The sequence below is a fragment of the Tursiops truncatus genome, chromosome 1 (assembly GCF_011762595.2).
Source record: "Tursiops truncatus isolate mTurTru1 chromosome 1, mTurTru1.mat.Y, whole genome shotgun sequence".
NCBI classification, from domain to species: Eukaryota; Metazoa; Chordata; class Mammalia; order Artiodactyla; family Delphinidae; genus Tursiops; species Tursiops truncatus.
This window is the reverse complement of record NC_047034.1, coordinates 42,912,024-42,932,791: the sequence shown is the minus strand read 5'-3', so window position 1 is coordinate 42,932,791 and position 20,768 is coordinate 42,912,024. Positions and strand designations below refer to the sequence as shown.

General features: G+C 38.8%; 1 protein-coding gene across 5 annotated transcripts in view; it reads right to left on the bottom strand.

Annotated features, from left to right (window-relative positions):
* Positions 1 to 20,768, bottom strand: part of KCNK2 (potassium two pore domain channel subfamily K member 2) — a 221,894-nt gene that overhangs the window by 128,895 nt on the left and 72,231 nt on the right. For all 5 annotated transcript variants that reach the window (XM_019918636.3, XM_073803350.1, XM_019918637.3 and 2 more), the window contains exon 2: positions 19,317 to 19,627. In XM_019918636.3, the coding sequence (XP_019774195.2) occupies positions 19,317 to 19,627 (311 nt within the window). The remainder of the gene's footprint in view (positions 1 to 19,316; positions 19,628 to 20,768) is intronic.

The following is a 20,768-nucleotide window of genomic DNA, read 5'->3' as shown; positions in this document are numbered from 1 at the left end:
GAAATTACTTCAACATAATAAAGGCCATATATGAAAAACCCACTGCTAGCATCATATTCAACAATGAAAAAAAAGTTTTTCCTCAAAGATCAGGAACAAGGCAAGGATGCTAACTCTCGCCACTTCTATTCAACATAGTACTGGAAGTCCTAAATAAAGCAATTAAGCAACAAAGAGAAATAAAGGCATCCAAATTGAAAAGAAAGAAGTATTTCTGTCCAGATTACATGACGTTATATGTAGAAAATCCTAAAGATTACACACACAAAAAAACTGTTAGTACTAATAAACAAATACAACAAAGTGGCAGAATACAAAATCAACAGAAGAAACAGTTGTGTTTCTACACTAACAGTGAACAATCAAAAAAATTAAGAAAACATTCTCATTTATAATAGCATCAAAAATGAATAAATATTTAGAAATAAACTTAACCAAGGAGGTGAATGACTTGTATAATGAAAAATACAAAATTTGCTGAAAGAAATGAAAGAAAACAAATAAATGGAAACATGTCTGTGTTCATATATTGGAAGACTTAATATCATTGAAATGTCTATACTACCCAAAATGATTTGCTGAGTCAATGAAACCCCTATTGAACTCTGAATGTTACACTTTGCAGAAATAAAAAACAATTCTAAAATTCGTATGTTATTACTCCAGGAGGTGGATCAAAAAGGATCTTGCTGCGATTTATGTCAAAGACTGTTCTGCCTATATTTTCTTCTAAGTTTTACAGTGTCTGGCCTTACATTTAGGTTTTTAATCCATTTTGAGTTTATTTTTGTGTATGGTGTTAGGAAGTATTCTAATTTCATTCTTCTACATGTAGCTGTCCAGTTTTCCCAGCATCACTTATTGAAGAGATTGTCATTTCCCCAGTGTATATTCTTGCCTCCTTTGTCCAAGATAAGGTGACTAATGAAAATAAAAACAAAAATAGATAAGTGGGACTTAATTAAACTTAAAAGCTTTTGCACAGCAAAGGAAACCATAAATAAGCCAAAAAGACAACCCTCAGAATGGGAGAAAATATTTGCAAACGAAGCAACTGACAAAGGATTAATCTCCAAAATATACAAGCAGCTCATGCAGCTCAATATCACAAAAACAATCCAATCAAAAAATGGGCGGAAGACCTAAATAGACATTTCTCCAGTGAAGACATACAGATGGCCAACAACACATGAAAAGATGCTCAACATCACTAATTATTAGAGAAATGCAAATCAAAACTACAGTGAGGTATTACCTCGCACTGGTCAGAATGGCCATCATCAAAAAATCTACAAACAATAAATGCTGGAGAGGTGTGGACAAAAGGAAACTCTCTTGCACTGTTGGTGGGAATGTAAATTGATACAGCCACTTTGGAGAACAGCACGGAGGTTCCTTAAAAAACTAAAAATAGAACTACCATATGACCCAGCAATCCCACTACTGGGCATATACCTTGAGAAAGACATAATTCAAAAAGATACATGTACCCCAGTGCTCATTGCAGCACAATTTACAATAGCCAGGACATGGAAGCAACCTAAATGTCCATCGACAGATGAATAGATAAAGAAGATGTGGTGCATATATACAATGGAATATTACTCAGCCATAAAAAGGAACAAAATTGGGTCATTTGTAGTGATGTGGATGAACCTAGAGTCTGTCATACAGAATGAAGTAAGTCAGAAAAACAAATATCGTATATTAATGCATATATATGGAATCTAGAAAAATGGTACTGATGAATCTATATGCAGGGCAGGAAAAGAGACACAGACATAGAGAACATACTTGTGGACACCGTGGGGGAAGGGGAGGGTGGGGCAAAGTGAGAGAGTAGCATTGACATATATACACTACCATGTGTAAAACAGATAGCTAGTGGGAAGCTGCTGTATAGCACAAGGAGCTCAGCTCGGTGCTCTGTGATTACCTACAGGGGTGGGATGGGGGGTGGGAGGGAGGCTCAAGACGAAGGGGACATATGTATACATATAGCTGATTCACTTCACTGTACAGCAGAAACTAACACAACATTGTAAAGCAATTATACTCCAATAAAAAAAATTCGTATGGAACTACAAAGGACCCCGCATAGCCAAAACAATTTTGAGAAAGAACAAAGCTGGAGGTCTCACACTTCCTAACTTCAAAACATATTACAAAGCTACATTAATCAAAACGGTATGGTATTGACACATAGACATATAGACAATGGAAGAGAGAGCCCAGAAATAAAACCATGCATACATGATCAAATGATCTTCAAAAAGAGTATCAAGACCACAAAACAGGGAAAATACAGTCTCTTCAACAAATGATGTGGAAAACTGACATCCACATGCAAAAGAATGAAAGTGAACCCTCATCTTACATCATACACAAAAATCAACTTGAAATGGATTAAAGACTTAAACATAAGATCTGAAACTATAAAACTGTTAGAAGAAAACATAGGAGACAAACTTCATAAACCTGGTCTTGGCAATGATTTCTTGGAAATGTTGTCAAAAGCACTGGCAACAAAATAAAAATAGACAAGTAGGACTTCATCAAACTAAAAATCTTCACAGCAAAGGAAACAATCAACAGAGTGAAAAGGCAACCTACAGAATGGGAGAAAATAACGGAAAACCATATATCTGATAAGGGGTTAATATCCAAAATACATAAGGAACTCCTACAAGTCAACAGCAAAAAAAATTAATAAAGTTAATATTTTTTAAATGAGCAAAAGACTTAAGTAGACATTTATTCAAAAATGATATACAAATGCCCAACAGGTACATGAATAATGCTCATCATCACTAATCATGGAAATGCAAATCAAAACCACAATGAGATATAACCTCACATCATTAGGATGGCCATTATAAAAACAAAACAAAAAAACAAAAAATAGAACATAACAAGTGTTGCCACTGATGTGGAGAAATTTGAACACTTGGGCACTTTGGTGGGAATGTAAAATGGTGCAGCCACTAAAGGAAATAGTATGGATGGTCCTCAAAAATTAAAGATAGAACTAGCTTATGATCCAGCTATTCCATCTCTGAATATTTAACCAAAAGAATCAAAAACAGATTCTCAAAGAAATATCTACATTCTATGATAGTTGCAGCATTGTTCACATTAGTCAAGAGGTGAAAACAATCTAAATGTCAATCAATGGAGGAATGGATAGAGAAGAAAGCGGTATATGCATACAATGAAATATTATTCAGCCTTAAAAAAAAAAAGGCATCCTTGTCACATGCTACAACTTGAATGAACCTTGAGGACATTATGCTAAGTGAAATAAGCTAGTCACAGAAGGTCAAATACTTCATGATTCCATTTACATGTGGTATCTAAGTGGTCAAACTCAACAGAAGCAGAAAGTAGAATGGTGGTTACCAGGCTTTGGGTGGGGGCAGGGAAGTGCAGTTGCTTTCTCAGTGGATATAGAGCCTCAGTCATGCAAGATGCAAAAGTTCAAGAGATCTGCTGTACAACATTGTGCTTACCATTAACAATACTGCACTTAACACCTAAGAATTTGTTAACAGGGTAGATCTCATGCTATGCACTTTTTACCGCAATAAAAAAATAATAATAAAAGGTTAAGTCCCTGGCATAGGAGAACAGTCTTAAAAGACTATGGTATATCCATAAAATGGCATACTATAAAGCCATTAAAAAGGATTTCATAAATCTATAGTTAAAGATATAGATATAGTCATAATATATTGTGAAGTGAGACAATTAGGATATAAAATAATCTGTATTATAAAGTACAGTTTTGAGAGAAAAAGAAACCATAGTCTCATACAGTGCCAGGTACATAATAGGTATTCAATAAATATTCACTTAACATGTAAACATTCATGGAATTTTCTTTCATTTACCAGATAAATTTTTTTTTAATTCTAAGTTGTCTCACTTCTCCTTCCTAGTTCATTTTGATTTAGCATCCCCTAATTAAAAGGATTAATCCTTTAAAAAATCCATTTATAACTTTATCTGGCAATTTTGATGGCAAGAACCTTCAAAAGGACACTACTCACTTTAATTTTTCTCAAGATTCAGAAGGATTCTCCCTAATCCTGAAATTCTGAGATTTTTTTTCATTCATTCATCCAGCCAGCCAGCCAGCCAGCCAGCCATTCATTCATTCACCATAAAAGGCAGCAAGCAATGGATAGATGCAAAATATTGAGTCATCTATATGGGTATACAGACTGTATACAGACTGCAGCTCCGGAGAACAGAAAACAAAATATCTGCACTACTTATTTCAACAAAATTAAAAATGTTAGAATGCAGCCCTGATCTTGTAAAGATGCTTATATTTATAAGAGAAAGAAAAAGGAGAAATTGGGAGGTGGGGGATAAAGAGTAGGGAGCTAGAACTCACGGATCCAATAGTGTTCTTTTACTAACTGGTAGCAGGCTCTTAGAAAAATTACTGAACTCTTTATTTTCTTAGCTCTAAAATGACAGAGTTTGACTAGGCACTGTAGATTCCAAGTTCCAAATTCAATTAGTTTATTCCTTAAAATGTTGTATGCAATTAATACAAAATACATTATGATAAAATTTTGCTGACACTTTTCAGAAATTCCCTGACTTTCAGATATAGTTACCACTTTTGCTTGCTCTTTGCATTTTCTTTGAGACTCAAAGACACATATCCCAGTTCAGTTTATATATGAGATTAACTTATTTTTTTCTTTTCCTCAAGAAAGGAATCTCATTAGGTCCCTAACAAGAAGGCTATCTGAAACAATTTAATCCTGCATAAGGAAAGGATCACAGAGGATAAAACACAGACACAAACACACAAACATACACACAAGTTCTCTATGGATCAAGAAATAAGGCTATGAGGTACTGACTAAAGAGAATAAAGCAGGAAGTCTTGTCCTATCAAAAAATACTTTTGCATCATTTTTGTATAATAGCACCATATAGCTGTCCATGAAAAATATGTCTCAGGAATGATATCATTATCATAAAATAAGATTATTTACAATTTTAATTAAGCCAACTTATTTAAAACTAGCCTCATGTAATAGATCTTTCAGGCCTGCTCAAATCAAGAGCCAAATGTCATTATCTGATAAAACATCTTCCAGGAATGAACACTGCTATGAAGCTTTGGAACTTGTTAACCAGAGAGAAAAAAAAGGAAATCGTTATTTATCAAGGAAAAATGAATTACACAGTTATTTACGGTAACATGTAAGCTGTAACATGCCTAGAAATACCACTATTGTGGAAGATTTTAAATAAAAAATAATTTTTAAAGGTAAAAAAATATACATCTTGTATCCTAAAATGGATACTAGAATGTATTTTGATAAAATAAAAATAAAATAAAGGGCTTGTGCCACACAGAGCCCATGCAAATCATCTAGCAATTATCTGTGCTCATTAAAACGATCTTCTTTTCAATGAATCTTAGACACATTAAGTTGAATATCTAGTATCAGCTTCAGAACACTCAGCCATCTCCCCTCTCCCTTATATCTTCCCCAAAAGTACACACATTTCCAGGATCATCGCCCTTGAGCACGTCTTCCTAAAGGGCTCCTAGCCTACTAGTCCAAACACTGTTTGTCCCCCCTTATTTAAAATTCTTCACAAAATCAACTTTCATTAAAATTTCTCCAACTAATCTTTCTACTCCCCCTAAGTCGCCACCTTATTTGCCTAGCACAATTATGATATAATTATGTTTGTTTCTTTCTAAACTTTCTATTTGTCAATTTCCATTGCATGTAAAACCTAGACCACTAATGAAGACCTATGAGGCTTTGGCCTATTTCCCTCAACTCATGAATGATGGGCCAACCACACTGGTGTTTGCATAGGCCCTCGGACACACCAAGAATGCTCCCACCTTTGCATTTGCTGCCTACTCCTCCTCAAATGCTTCCTCCCAAGATCTCTACAGGACTGACTCGCTCATTCAAACCTCATCCCAAGGTCACCAGCTCAGAGAAAACACAGCCCTTCTAGAGGAGCCCTGCTCCCATCATTCCATCTCACTGGGTCATTCTTTAGTCTTCAGAACATTTGTACTTCCTGAAATTATCTTGTTCAGCTACTTCTTCGTTTATTTTTTAGTCACTTCCCACTAGGATAGAAGCTTCATGAGGGCGGGACTCTGCCAGTATAGTTCTATGTTGATGACTCCCCTTGCTTAAAACTACACCTCTTGGGCTTCCCTGGTGGCGCAGTGGTTGAGAGTCCGCCTGCCGATGCAGGGGACACGAGTTTGTGCCCCGGTCTGGGAAGATCCCACATGCCGCGGAGCGGCTGGGCCCGTGAGCCATGGCCGCTGAGCCTGCGCATCCGGAGCCTGTGCTCCGCAACGGGAGAGGCCACAACAGTGAGAGGCCCGCGTACCGCAAAAAAAAAACAAAAAAACACTACACCTCTTAAAAAACATTACATGCAGAATGAATGAATGTGCATTTTAACTACCTCTTCCTTTAGATGAGTAAGTCTGACCTCAGGTCTGTCTAACAGCTGATATGCTACCTGAATGTGATAGATGAATGCAAAAATGCTTCTGAGTGAGGATGCAGAAAGAGAACTCAGGATGTCCAGTGTGTGTCCAAATGCCCAAAAAAGTTCAGATTCACAAAACTATGCTGCAAATCAATTTTGTTTTCCTGTACGAGTGATAAGTTACTTTGACTTATCAAAATGTAATTTTGTCGTATAAAATTCTATTTAATAAAAACTGGGAATAAATCATTTGATGATTTGTTCATGGACTAGGACAAGTGGAAAACATCAGCAGCCTGCCTACCTCCTGAGAAGCAAGAGAAAAACAGGTGTTCAAAGAAACCCTCACTAACCCCTCCCTCATGCAACAGGAACTTCAGAACTGCACCCAGCAACATTTAAATTTCCTTACAGACTGGTAGGTAATTAACATTGTAAATTCTACTTTACCAGAAAAAAGCACAAGCACTAGAGCGAGCTTTAAAGTCAAAGCTAAGAAGACCTCTGCCATATTCACTAGCTTCTTCTTTGCTCAACAAACACCTGGGACCCCATCATCTGAGATGCTGCTATGTGAAAATATGCTGCCCACTGAAGAACATAATGTGTATGCATCTCCGTGGCTATTTTAAGGAAAATAAGACCTTTCCTTTACTTCCCCTGCAAAATAAAAGATAAGAATCCTAAATCCATCTAATAAGGATGTTTCTCCTTTCTAGTCCATTTGGGCTTGCCTTCCTTGGAAATCTGTTAGTGAATCCTGACCACACTATCACTCTGTTGGAAACACACAGCACCACAGACCCATGGGGTGGTGACTTGGGTTAACACAAAACCTCCCTAAGGACTCCCCTTCAAATATGGAGGAGAAGTGAGGTACCTCTGCTCTCAGGGTTAACACCAAAACGTCTAAATGGACACAAACCAGTGTCTCTTCACCCATAAATCTCAGAATCTGCTTCCCTGGTACCATCAGTTTCACTCTTGTGCCGATCGCACACGTGTCCAAGGAGAGTGGAGTTCATTTTATTGTACCTGTCACTTAAATCAAATGTTTTCAAATCACCCTCTATAGTATATGAATAACAGTGATAGGAAAGGAGAACTTTTCATTTGCCCAAAAGGAACATGTCCTGTTTTAGCAATTACGAGTTTCTGATGACTCCCCATACTCCTCTAAGTGAGCTTTAGCAAAATAAGAAGAGATGCAATAACTGTAGAAAAGGGACTTTACAGCAGCCAAGAAACTATTTTGGGACCCTAAAAGTGGAAAATTTAAGAATTAAAGATTCTTTTTCCTGAAATATGCATCACTGCAACCCATGTGGCCATGTAACAGTGTCTACTGAGATTCTTCTCCCTTTCCACAGTACTCACATTCATTGCTTTACTTATTTCTGAAAGCTCCCTTAAATGCTACATCACCAGAGAACGCATTTTACTTCTATAAGCCTCTGGTAAATTTTGATTCCTTAGGTACCCCTGAAAAAATACATACTTTTAACAGTCTGCAAATATTGGCACTTTCACTTAACATTACTATAAACGGAGGACTAATTACAGACGAATTGGAGCTCTCTCACTTATACGTAACAGTAAGTTCTAAATAAACTGGAGTTTTCTGAGAAAAACTAAAAGCAAAACAGAGTGAAAGCACATGAAGAATATTTCTGAACACATATGCAAGTTAACTAATCACAGGGTAAAAATAAAGCACTACTGCGTAGAGAAAGTATGCTTCGCCAATCCGAAAGCTATTATAAGGGAGTACGTAAGGACATAGAGAAAAATTAATTAGCAAAATGTAGGCAGTCACAAAAAGAAAAGTATGTACTAAAGACTGAGAAAAGATGTTCTTTGTAGAAATGGGAAAATAAAAAAAATGGGTATGTTTGGTTACAGGTCTAAAAGAAAAGGTTTTAATAGTTTAAAAAATGTAGGTATAATAAACATATATTTGAAGGGATAAATGTAAATCTAAGTATCTGTTCTGCAGTTTTAATTTTACACTAAAAAGGGAAATATCAAAGTGTGGAAATACTACCATGATCTGTGAAATGCCTGATGTTCAGTTAAAGTTTTAAAATCTCACATGCCTGGGTAAAGAGGCACACAAATGAGAACCGAGGCTCATCTTTGTCAAGTGAAAACTAATGGATTTGGGAGAAGATAACCCAGGCTACCCTCTTCAAAGAGTGTTTTCAGTAGCCTAGAAGAAGCCTCAAGTCACTGCAATTCTTTGCCTGAGGACATCATTCAACAACAACATACAAAACACTAGGCATCATCACAGTGGTAATAGAAATAAAACAGGGCGGCGGGGGGGGGGGGGGGGGGGGGGGGGGGGGGCGGGGGGGGCGGGGGCGGGGCGGCGAGGAGAAGGACAAGGAAAGAATTAAAACAGAAAGCCACTCTTGTGCTACATTATGATTCCTCCTCTTCTGGAATACTGCCCACAGCTCTAATTGACACTTCTCAAAATGTTAACTGAGCAGAAAGCAGTTCAAAAAAGGATAAGTAAAATAATCAAGAAGACACTGTAAGTGCTAAGGAAGAGATGAAAATACAAGACTACCAGAAAGGCAAAGACCCAAGACACACAATATCACGGATTACAAAAGCATACAGAGGTGAGGAAGAATGAATTCTACATGCGGTAGGGGATGAAGATAAAAAAGACAGTGTCCCTCTCTGTAGACGGGAATTTCATGACTTGGTTTGCTAAATTCGCTAAGCAAATGGCTTAAAACTTAAAGGATGTAATTTTATAAAAGAGCAAAGAAAAACTTTATTGAGTAGAATGTAAGACGCTTATCTCAAGAGAAGGTACAAGGTGAAATGTGGTTATATTCAAACAGTTTAGATAAATTAAGCTTATGAATATTAGATCCATGACAGATTTTTCATAATGTCATGAGGCACTGGGTAAAGTTGTCCTTTTTAAGGGAACTGAGGCACTGTTTTCATATGTTCCTTAGATAGTTAAGAGTAAGAAATACTAAGCTAGATGAACTACTATTCTTCATTCAGCCAAGATATTCAAACGTTCATAAAAATGAAAGGCAGGGAAATAGCTGAAAAAGTTAGAAAACATCATCTCATTCCCTTACTGAAAAGGATATTACCTAACCTATGTGAATACTTAATAAATAACAAAATAGGAGGATCCCAATAGCACGACTGAAAGGAACCATCATTTATTTCCTGAAATGAAAACATTTCAGGATGTAGCAGTTCTACTACTACAAGATCTACAAGTAGATGAGTACTTCTCCTCTTTTGCAATGCCACAGGTTCTATTCTTCTATACTCTTCAATACTCCATACTTGAACTCTTCAGTCAATGCTTCGGTTTCCTCTATTCATCACTTATTAAGAGAATGAACCTTTTCGACCAAAGGACCATAAGGGAATCTAAATCCCCCACCACAAGGGATGTGGGGAGTGCTAGTACTCTGTGTCAGGTCCTCTATGTCAAAACCCTTCAGACAATAGCTAACATGAAGACTCGGAATATTCCTGAATCATACCCTACACAATGGTGAGCAAAAGATGGAGATGGCAAAATGGCACGCATCTGTGATCCCATGTGTGAACAATTCTGTACACACATGGGACATACGCATATGTGTGTGTATACACCAACACACACACACACCCTTCGGTCTATTCCATTTGTGTATAATGCCTAAAGAGAGGTCTTGGCTAACTCTGCAGGGAAGGATTTCAGATGTTACTTTCTTCTTGATACCTTCTGGTATCACCTGGATTTTGTACAAGATACTATTAATACTTTGTGAATGTTAGAAACCAAGAAAGGAGTAAAAGTGCTATAATCCTATAGATAGAATGTTAACTTGGTGTGTTCTTATAACTATTTCCCTCTGCTCTTCCTCTTTCCACTCCTGTCCACCTCTTCCATTCAGGTAAGAATCCTCCAGCTTTAAATCACCTTCCCTGACCTCACCTGCTCAGGCTTCAGCATGACTAATGCCCAACCACACACGTTTCTGCATAATATTTTAGTTGCTCCCTGTGGCCTTATAATTGTACTTTCATTCTCCACAAGTATATATTTTGCCTTCACATTTACAGACCTGCTGCATCTTCTGCTGCTGCTCTTTGCTTCTACGGCATGGATGCACCAGCAACTTAAAATGAAGAAAGTGTACCCTAGGTGCACAAGTCAGAAATCTGATTTAGTTTGTGGGGTTAGATTAAAGGGGATCCCAGGGAGAAAATAAAACAAAATAATGTCACTCCTAAAAAGGCCTTTTGGAACAATGGAAACGAGCTATAGAGTCACCTGGATGACAGCTCTGCAACTCTAATGCTCGTTGTGCCACTTTCAGCATCTCAAGCCAAAAAAGGCTGAGTGACCTGGGGTTAAACATTCTGTGCCTCAGTTCCCTTATCTACAAAAGGAGGATGATGAAGAAGAAACTCTGTTTCCTGACCAAACAAAATAGAATACACATATAAGTACTTTTTAAAGAGATACAGCCTTGAACTAAATATTTATTGGGTATTTACTACCACTAGACATTGTGGTACACACATTCCTGTGTAAGTGTCTAACCAAAAGGCCCTGGAGATGGAGTCACAAGGAAGAATCTAATCAAGGTACCATTTTGTCTCTTTCTGAACTGCAAGGCACCTAATCTGTCTGTGCCTCACTTTGCAAATGTGAATTAATATATATATGTCAGGGGATATGTGAATTAAATAATATACCTTAACATGCAAAACGGTATTCAAATATATGATAAAATGAAAATATGGAATGTACAACTCTAAGAATTTTAGAGCCACCATCATAATTGCTACGGACAGATCTATAATAGTCAAACTTCACTCTAATACTATCTGACTGAGCTTTACATTTAAGTCATATTTTAAGTTTAGACCAAAGAAATTGTCAGCCAAAAAATATTTTTAAATGTATTACAATGTATATGCAGAATAATTTTGCTCACTCTGCAATAACCATTCCAGCTATCAAATAGTGTCCTAGCCATTATTTTAAAATAATATTCCTTTTTAATCATATCAGTTTGGGTGATATTTTATTGATATATAATATTCACATAGCATTTTACTATTTTTTTTTACCAATATTAACTAGTTAAGTTTCATATATCCTTTGGAGACAAAATCATTTTCTGACAACTACTTTTATGTTTTATAATAAAAACCTAAGTATAATTAGAAAACAGTGAATGAAACTATCTCAATTGTTACTGGATGTACTTACACATAGAAAAAGTGTTTCCCTTTTCATTCTTTCACTCTGAAAGTCAAGGCAGCATGAAAATAGGGGCTGGGATGGGAGGCAAACATAAGTTATCCTACTAAGAAAGTAGCAAATGGGAGAGTCCCAGGAAAACTGGAAACTGACAAGGTTTTTTTTAAGACTTCTGTATCTCCCTTGATACCTAACTCCCTCTTCTAACTATGAAAACAGCACTCTTGAGAAATCCTCACCCTTGAAGCCCAGTCTTCTAAGTGACTCCTAGATAATCTGCTAAAATAATCCAAGCTACTAGAAGTTTACACGTTACACCATCTAAAAATGCTTTTTCCAGAGATTAACCCAAAGGACGTAAAGTATTTTATGGGATGTTTAAATATTTTTCAGGCAATTTTTTTGTTAGAATCGGGTTCCTAAAGTCTAAATTCATCCATCTAAATTCATCTAAAGTCCAAGTTCATTGAACAGGAAAAGTAAAATCACTGATAAGAAAAGACAGCCCTTTTAGATGCTTTCTGGACAACATGATTTTGTGTCCATAAATAAAATGATCAAAGATGAACATACGCTTTCCAAAAGTGAAGCCAAATATTTAATATACCTCGATGCTTGTACGAACTAGAATAACAGCCACCAAACCATTGTATACAGAATCAGATAGTATCACTCACCACCATATACAATCAGTTCTAAGCACGCTTTTCATATGCTAAACCATCCCATCTGCCATTAAGAGAGCCATAATCCAAAACATAATTGGGCTCCCCTATTCAAACACTTTCAGTGGCTCCCATGCCTAGAGACATACTTTTTAAATGTTTCTTTTAAAGGGTTCCTACAGGCAAAGAAAAAAGAAACCTTAAGAGGTCTGGGGGCATAGAGTGATACAGCTTGCTAAAACAAGAGGAACATCCTTGACATCTTAGGTTGTAAATCAGTCATTCACGCAGACTTTGGATCTGTTCCTCAGCAACCTCTACATGTTGAAGTGCTCCTGGGGTCATACTAGAATCTCTGCTCATCTCAACCTACACTCATTCTCCAGGTGATTTCATCCAACGTCTTGACTTTAAATGCTTTCTGTATAATGATGACTTCCAAAAGTATATCTTGGGCTTCCCTGGTGGCGCAGTGGTTGGGAGTCTGCCTGCCAATGCAGGGGACATGGGTTCGAGCCCTGGTCTGGGAAGATCCCACATGCCGCAGAGCGACTGGGCCCGTGTGCCACAACTACTGAGCCTGCGCATCTGGAGCCTGTGCTCCACAACAAGAGAGGCTGCGACAGTGAGGACCGCGCATCGCGATGAAGAGTGGCCCCCGCTCGCCGCAACTAGGGAAAGCCCCTCGCACAGAAGCGAAGACACAACACAGCCATAAATAAATAAATAAATAATTTTTTAAAATTTCAAAAAAAACAAAAGTATATCTTTAGCCTGACCCCTCCCCCAAAGACCAAACTCACATTTCCAGCATCCTACTCAACTTCTACCCTTGGATGTCCTCACAGGCATCTCAAATTTAACTTGACTGTGCTGGCCTGGAATTGGCCTGAGCCATTGGGCTAAAGTACCCACACAACACTGTCCCTTAGTAAAGGCATGAGACACTCTGATCAAGAGTATTGTTTTATAACCATGACCTGAGGGGCTTCAGGGAGGTTAGCACCAGCTTGTCAGCGTTATTCATGGATAACATTGTGATGGATGATTTGCACCTGGTCTCAGAGAGCCTCCTGGAAAGCTCTGCCACTGAGGCTGGTTGTATAGCAAGAAAATGCCTGTGTGACCAGCGGGGGATCAGAAACTCCAGCCAAGACGCCATTTTGGTCTCCCTGGCCCGCAGTGTTCTGTGCACACACTGGTGGTTCTTGGTCCAAGAGAGCAGTATGGCCTGGCATGGCCTGACAGAGGGAGGGCAAGTCCAGCTGGCTCCCGGCGCCGCCAGACCCCATGCTGCGATATGACCCTTGCCTGTGGTGCAGATCCTTATTTGGGTGCTGCTGTTGTACTGCACCACGTTCCTACGTTATACTGTAGATCTGTAAGCACTGCTACGTGGGGTCCTGTGAATCTTCTTCAATAATCGAAGCCCGTCTAATGGACACGATTCGTGCCCCAAACTAAGCTCCTGACATCACCCCCAATCCAGGTCCCCCTGCACTCCTCATCTCAGAAAAATGGGAACTGTATTCTTTTAGTTTCTTAGGACAAAAATGTTGGGGTTATCTTTGACTCCTCACCTTTGTCCTGCCCATCCTGTCCGTCAGTAAGTCTCATTGGCTCTCCTTCCAAGATATATCCAGAATCTGACCATATCTCACAACTTTCTCTACAACAACCTTACTTCAAGCTCCCCTTATCCATCACCAGGATTATTACAACAGCATCATAACTGCTCCGTTTCTGCCCGCGGCCTCCTGCAGTCTATTCTGAACTCAGCAGCCAGAGTGATCCTGGTGAAACGTAAGCCAGCATAGAACACTCATCTGTTCTAAAAAGCCAAACTCCTGATTCTCACTTACAAGGCCCTATAGGACTTGGCCCACATTACCTGCCTGACATCATCTTCTACCACGCCCTCCCAGCATCCTTGCTGTCCTCTGCGGGCCAGGAATGCTCTCATCTTTGGGACATGCTGGGCCCTCTGCTGCGTGTTATTCCCCAGACTGCCCCTTGGCTAATTCCCTCACGCCCTTCATTTAAAAGTCACCTTATCAGTGACGTTATCTAAAATTAACCACCAAGACCATCCAACGTTTCCCACCCCTCTTCACTACTTTATATTTTTCTCCTGAGACTTATCACTAACATACCATCTTCCCCCAGTAAAATGCAAGCTCGCCAAGGGCAAGAATTTTCAAGTGTTTTATCCTCTACTGTATTTCAGTGCCTGCGACAACGCACAGGGAATTCAACAAGAATTCAATAAATATATATGAATGCTTATAGAATTAATATAAAACAATGTTTTTCTTTTTTTTTTTTTAAAGTCTAGTTCATTGGCATTCTAGGAAGGCATGTAGCTCCAAGTATCCCCTGGTATACAACCAATGCCCTCAACGGCGCATCTATTTCAGCTGCAGGGGAACAGGCCTAGGGTAAAGCCCACCTCCTTCCCGTGGAATAAGAGACCTTGCTCTACTCTGTTAGACTCGCTCATGCCGCTGCCCCTCACACCCAGACAATTCAGTTACGTCATGCCCTCTGCCTAGAACATCTACTGATTCCAATTTTTCCTCCAGAGAGCACTGATTCCACACTTAAAATCCAGTTTCCCTTTCACCTCCTCTTCTGTGTCTTCCCAACTCTCACTGGGTGGTTAATTTCTTCCTCAGTAGCCCAGCTCCAATCTGCAAGTAGTTCTATTATAACTAAGTTTATAGCAGTCTCCTCCATTGACTCTGAAGGAGAGAGTACCTTAAGAGAAGCCATGTTTTCCCCCATCAATTTACTTGGCTCAATACCCAGCACAAAGGTCAACACACTGGAAGTGCTCAATAAATGTCACTGAATGAAGCAGTAAGAACAAAATTGAGAAGAGGGAACAGTGCAGAGAATATAATCCCCTCAACTGGAAGACTCCAAAGATCTAGACCTGAGGCCACCACATGACCTTGTGAAATGTGTCCGTTTCTTCACCCAAAAAGTGGATAGAATACCTTCCCCACCTACCTCACAGGGGCGTAGAGCTCAAACAATAAAACAAAAGTCAAATCTCCCATAAGATGTTTTCATTATCAATGTATAGATCATAGATTTTTGCCCCATTTTTTAATCTCAGAATTGACTCAGCAAACATGGAAATAACTAGATTAAAACCAGGTATATCTAACATAACCATGCCTCTACTGGTTTATGACATTCAAACAGGATAAAAGCAGGAAGTGTTGTCCAGAAAGAATATTAAAATCCAGGTTATATACTCTCCATATATATGGAGAGAGAGATATGTTATATAATGTAAATCACGATGTACAGAGGACTATAATTTGATATTTATTACACTCTAATATACGGAATATTAGGGAACTTGTCAGCAAACTTTAATGTTTATTAAATTTTTTTAGAGGCAGTAAATATAGGAACTAAAATCATAAGCTCTGGGGTCTGTCCATTTAGCTTTGAATAACAGTGCACTCTACCTTTTAGAAAATTAGCTCTTGGAAAATTAGCTCTCTCTGACTCAGTTTCCACCTAAGTTAAATATAGATAATAAGGCACATACCTCATAGGGTTGTTTAAGAGAATTAAAGGAGCTAATACATGGAAAGGGTTAAAATAGTGCCTCGCACATAGTAAGCGCTCATTAAAATTTGGCTATTGTTAATGGTATTCATGACTCTTGAAACTTAAAAATGTTTCCATATATTTTTCTGTACTGGCATCACACTAACAAATGTAATGGAAGTTGAAAAGTCAAAGTTTTCAAAATATTTCATCCCAGAAAAGTTCTCTTTGTCTTGATATCTCTGCCACCACCTCAATCTTGCCTTAGAGGGTCTTTGTCAAAAACAGCACTTAGGGACTTCCCTGGCGGTCCAGTGGTTAAGACTCCATGCTCCCAAAGCAGGGGGCCCGGGTTCAATCCCTGGTCAGGGAACTAGATCCCGTGTGCTGCAACTAAGAGTCCACAGGCCGCAACAAAGATCCCGCGTGCCGCAACTAAGATGGGTACAACCAAATAAATATTTAAAAAAAACAAACAGCACTTAGATGGAACACACACGATGGGACTCGATAGCAGAAAAGGAAGTTGCTCTCCTGTGCCTTAACGCTCCATTTCCCAATCTCCCCCCCAACCCCTCCCACCCTGCCCCCAAGCCTAGGCTACCCTGTGATACAACCACAGCATGGAATGAGGTTACCATCACCCACCCAGAGGTGTAATTAATAACTGGAGGCCAGATTAGGTTAACTGTACCTGACGTTGGCCTTACTGCCTGACTACCCACTTCCTCCTCTTTGCCCACTATTCACAAAAGGAATCCAGAATTCCTTCTCCACCAACACGAGGGCTGAACTTCTAACTTCTCCAACTGTTTTCCCCTCAGCACTGAAAGCCCTGGAAGAGTGGAGACTCCTACGAATAAAGCCAGACCAAGATTCTGAAGACCTGAACTCTCATTCTAAAGATACTATCTGGGGTAAATCATTCGGTTTCCTAGCCTCCTAATCCTTAATGCTGCGATATTTCTGCCTAATATACCCGCTCATGAGGTTTTAAGGGAGGATTAAAAGGGAAAATAAACACGGGAAAAACACTTGGAAATTTATGAGAGCTATACAAATGAAATGTAATTCTAATATATGATTCCTGGCTCATTTGCTCTCCTCCCTATTTAGACACTGACTTTGATCCCTGGAGCCATGCCACTATAAAGATTTCTTTTACAAGAAGAAATTATGTTCAAAGAGAAAAAAATAATTTATTAAAACCATAGGGTTATAAAGGTGAGTGATATGACAATAAATAACAGGCAAACCTCTGCGTTTAAAAACACCCAATAAGCACCAAAATCCTTAAGATTTTTTAAGAAGCAAAGATACTCAATCGGCAATGAATATTAATAAAGCTAAAATGGATTGCCTGTGTAGAGCAAAAAGAAAAATAATTAGGTCATATATTGAGCTCTGTTTGTTCATTCCAAAAACAATGTAGCATTTTTTTCCTGCCCAAGACAAACAACCTCACTTGAGAAGGTAAGTATGCAATTACCTGAATCAGATGCTTCCACCCAATTAAGAGATAAGCAGAGAAGGAAAAATAACAACAACAGCAAATAAACCTAACACGTCTTGAGCACCTAAATGCCTTCCACGGATTATCTCTTTATCTCTGTAAGGAGTTACAGCAACCTTACTTGATAGGTATTCTTCCCTCATTCTAGCTAGACCTAAAGCTTAGAGAGGAAAATTACTTGTTCAGGATGACACCTCTAGGAAAGTACTCAGATGGAATTTAAAACGTCCTATCGAATCCCACAGGTTAGGCTTTTACCACGACTCCATGCTCCCTCCACCAAAATAACATAGAGCTCTTCTTCTAAAACCCAAGGGAAGTGGGATTCTTTAAAGATTTTTAGTACCTCTAAGGATGATGGGCACAAATTAAGAGTGAAGTGGAAGTGATCTCATGCAGGAACAGACAATTGGGTGGCTGGACTGCTGATATTAGTTGGCAGGTTCACTGTCAGTACTGAAAATGGCACCATCACCTACAAACAGTAGGGAATTCAGTATCTAATTATCTGAAGAACCTTTCCAAAATTTAAGTCAAATAGGTGAGATGCAGAAGTGTCTGAATGTGGTAGGAGCTAAATGAGGATCAGAGAATACTAGCTTTGATAGCTTTCAATAAGACTTGAACTAGAACTTGCGTGTGTATTCTAAAAATAGAGAGGGCTATGGAGGACAGAGGTAGCATTTGGGGATCCATGGCAAGAGGGAATAAAAGAGGAAAGGTCGTAGAACAAGAAACTGGATAAAAATCAATAATAATTTCTTCCCGCAATCGACTATTCCAACTCACTCAAATGATGTAAAACCAAACATAAGATGAGGAAGAAACTGCTCAGTTGATGGCTCACAGATTGTTTTCAATCCCATTTGACATAAATCTGGTAAGAAAAATAGGCTCTATAGGAAAATGAATATATGTACAATTAAAATGTTTCCACCAGTCAGATCTCTCCTTGAAAGAAAATTCTAGGGCTTTCTTCTCGACGAAGATTCTTGGTTGGACCAATGATTTGTTTTAAACAAAAGAAATCTACAACAAAAATATAGCCATCTCCAAGGAGTCTAACTGAAATTTTTAAATCATTCTGGGATTGATAATGTTTTTCCATAAGGGTACTGTTCTGCTTTAGAGAGAACAGTATTATTAAATTAAAACTAAATTAGTTTTTATTCAAAAACTCCATTTTTCTGTGTTACTAGTAAATTGCTTTTAGCTGGGGTCTAGAGAAGCAATGATTAATCACTTCTCCCCAGACACCTAAAAAAGGCAGTTATCAGAGTTATGCTTTGGCTAGATTAAAGAAGTGAGCTATGGCTTGTTAGCCATGAGATGTATCCACCACAAACTCATCTTTTCTATCTTATAATAGCCATTGCCATGATTACTGCGCTTTTCCGCCTTATATTTTCCCCTCACTTGCCACAGCAAAGTTTCTCAGTCGGCAGTGGTCCTCTAACCCTGAGGGCCTCCAGCAAGGTAAACCTGTGTTAACAGAACTGTCCACTGGCAGTTCTAAGACAAGGCAAAGGAAAAGAAAGAAGGGTGACAACAGGACAGAAACAGAGAAACACAAGAGCAGAAGAGGATGAGAAGCAGCAGGGAGTGGGAGAAATAAAGAAGAAGAAAAGATGGCAGAAAGAAGAAAAGAGGGAGGGAGTGCAATAAAGAGAAAAAGAAACTGTGGCCAAGAGGTCTACACTAAGGAGAAAAGTGGGAGAGGACCCCACAGGCACATAGGAGGGCCTAGTACTAAGTTATCGCCTCTTATTCTTACTCGTCTTTGCCCACAGAGGAAACGGAATAACAACTCCTGGGTGCCAGTTACCTGGATGAGTTCGTCCAGCTCAGTCGAATTGACACAGGCGTGCTGGGAAATGAACGTCTGCTTCTGGATCACAATGGTGGTCCTCTGGGAAATCTCGTGAGGCTGCTCCAACGCTTTGAACACTGTGGCTCCGATGATCAGATAGAGGACGACCACCAGGAAGATCGTGGAGACCGTCTTCCATTTCATAACATTAATGGTCGTGTCAGTCTCCACCCGGGAAGCAAGCACGGTGGGTTTCGTGGAGAACGAGAGCCTCGGTTTAGAGTTCTGAGCGGCAGTTTTAGGATCCAGCAAGTCAGGGGCCGCCACTGCCAACAATAGAGAATGGAGGTTAGGTTGAAGGAGGTTAGAGGGGGCTGGCTCGGCTTCTTTCAGGGGTCAGCAAAGGTGGACTGAACTTGCTCTCCTGGTGGAAGCTCCAGAGCCTAAACCAGAAGTATATAAGGGTTCAAGGAAAAGGGGCTGGGTCTTAGCTCTCTGCTGCTATTGGGGTTTCCGATGGGCGGAAAAAAACAGGAAGCGGACTAAGAACCTTTAAAAAAAAAAAAGAATGCCTGAGGGCTTCCTAATTAATTTCAAAATTTGTATCTGTCCAACCTGCTAGTCAACACATTTGCAGAACTCCTAAGAGTTGATGGTACTCAGCTAGATATCTGAGGGCTCATAAAGAAGGCTAATGGATTAGTCCTGTTCTCAAGAACTTAACACTCTATACCAAAAGCCATCAGTGTAAAGAACGTTATCTATTTTTATTTAAAAATTCATTATAATAAAGGAATTGTATTGTAAGTGAATTTGCGATCCAAACGTTGTTGCTCGAAGTAGAACGTTAGTAATTATCTGGTAAAACATGATGGCAAATAAACCACTCAGTAGCTCAGTCATTTCTTGTTGCTGTTCTCCAAAGTGGGCTCATGATTAATCACTGTCTGTATTTTGTTATTCAATCTCGGACATCTTTAAAAAAAAACAAAAGTATTGCTACCCATTCTGGCACACAATCATAGGTGCAGCCGAGATGACAAGTTCCTTCCATTTCAACAGTGAAATTATCAAGAAAAACAATTAAAAACATTGTCTCACACCTCAGACCCTACATGCTCTGTACAGAGCTAATTGCTCCATTAGAGTGGATTTATGTATTCTCTTACAAATTCCCATATATTCTGAGGTGACTCTAAATCCATTTATTATCCATCTCAGCTGTTCAAAAATATCATTAATGGCTTTCCTTTAGAAAATTCAAGAGATACTAGACTTCCACTTGCTAAGGGGAAAATAAGCCATCTACTACAGAATTGGAAAGGCAACACTGAACCAAAAGGGGTGATAGAATGGCTGAAAGATGGGCGATTTTAAAAAACTCAACCATAATAATCAATTTAACATACATAATTGTTAGAGATATAAGTAAAATTACTTTAGTGTATATAATACAGGTTTAATAAA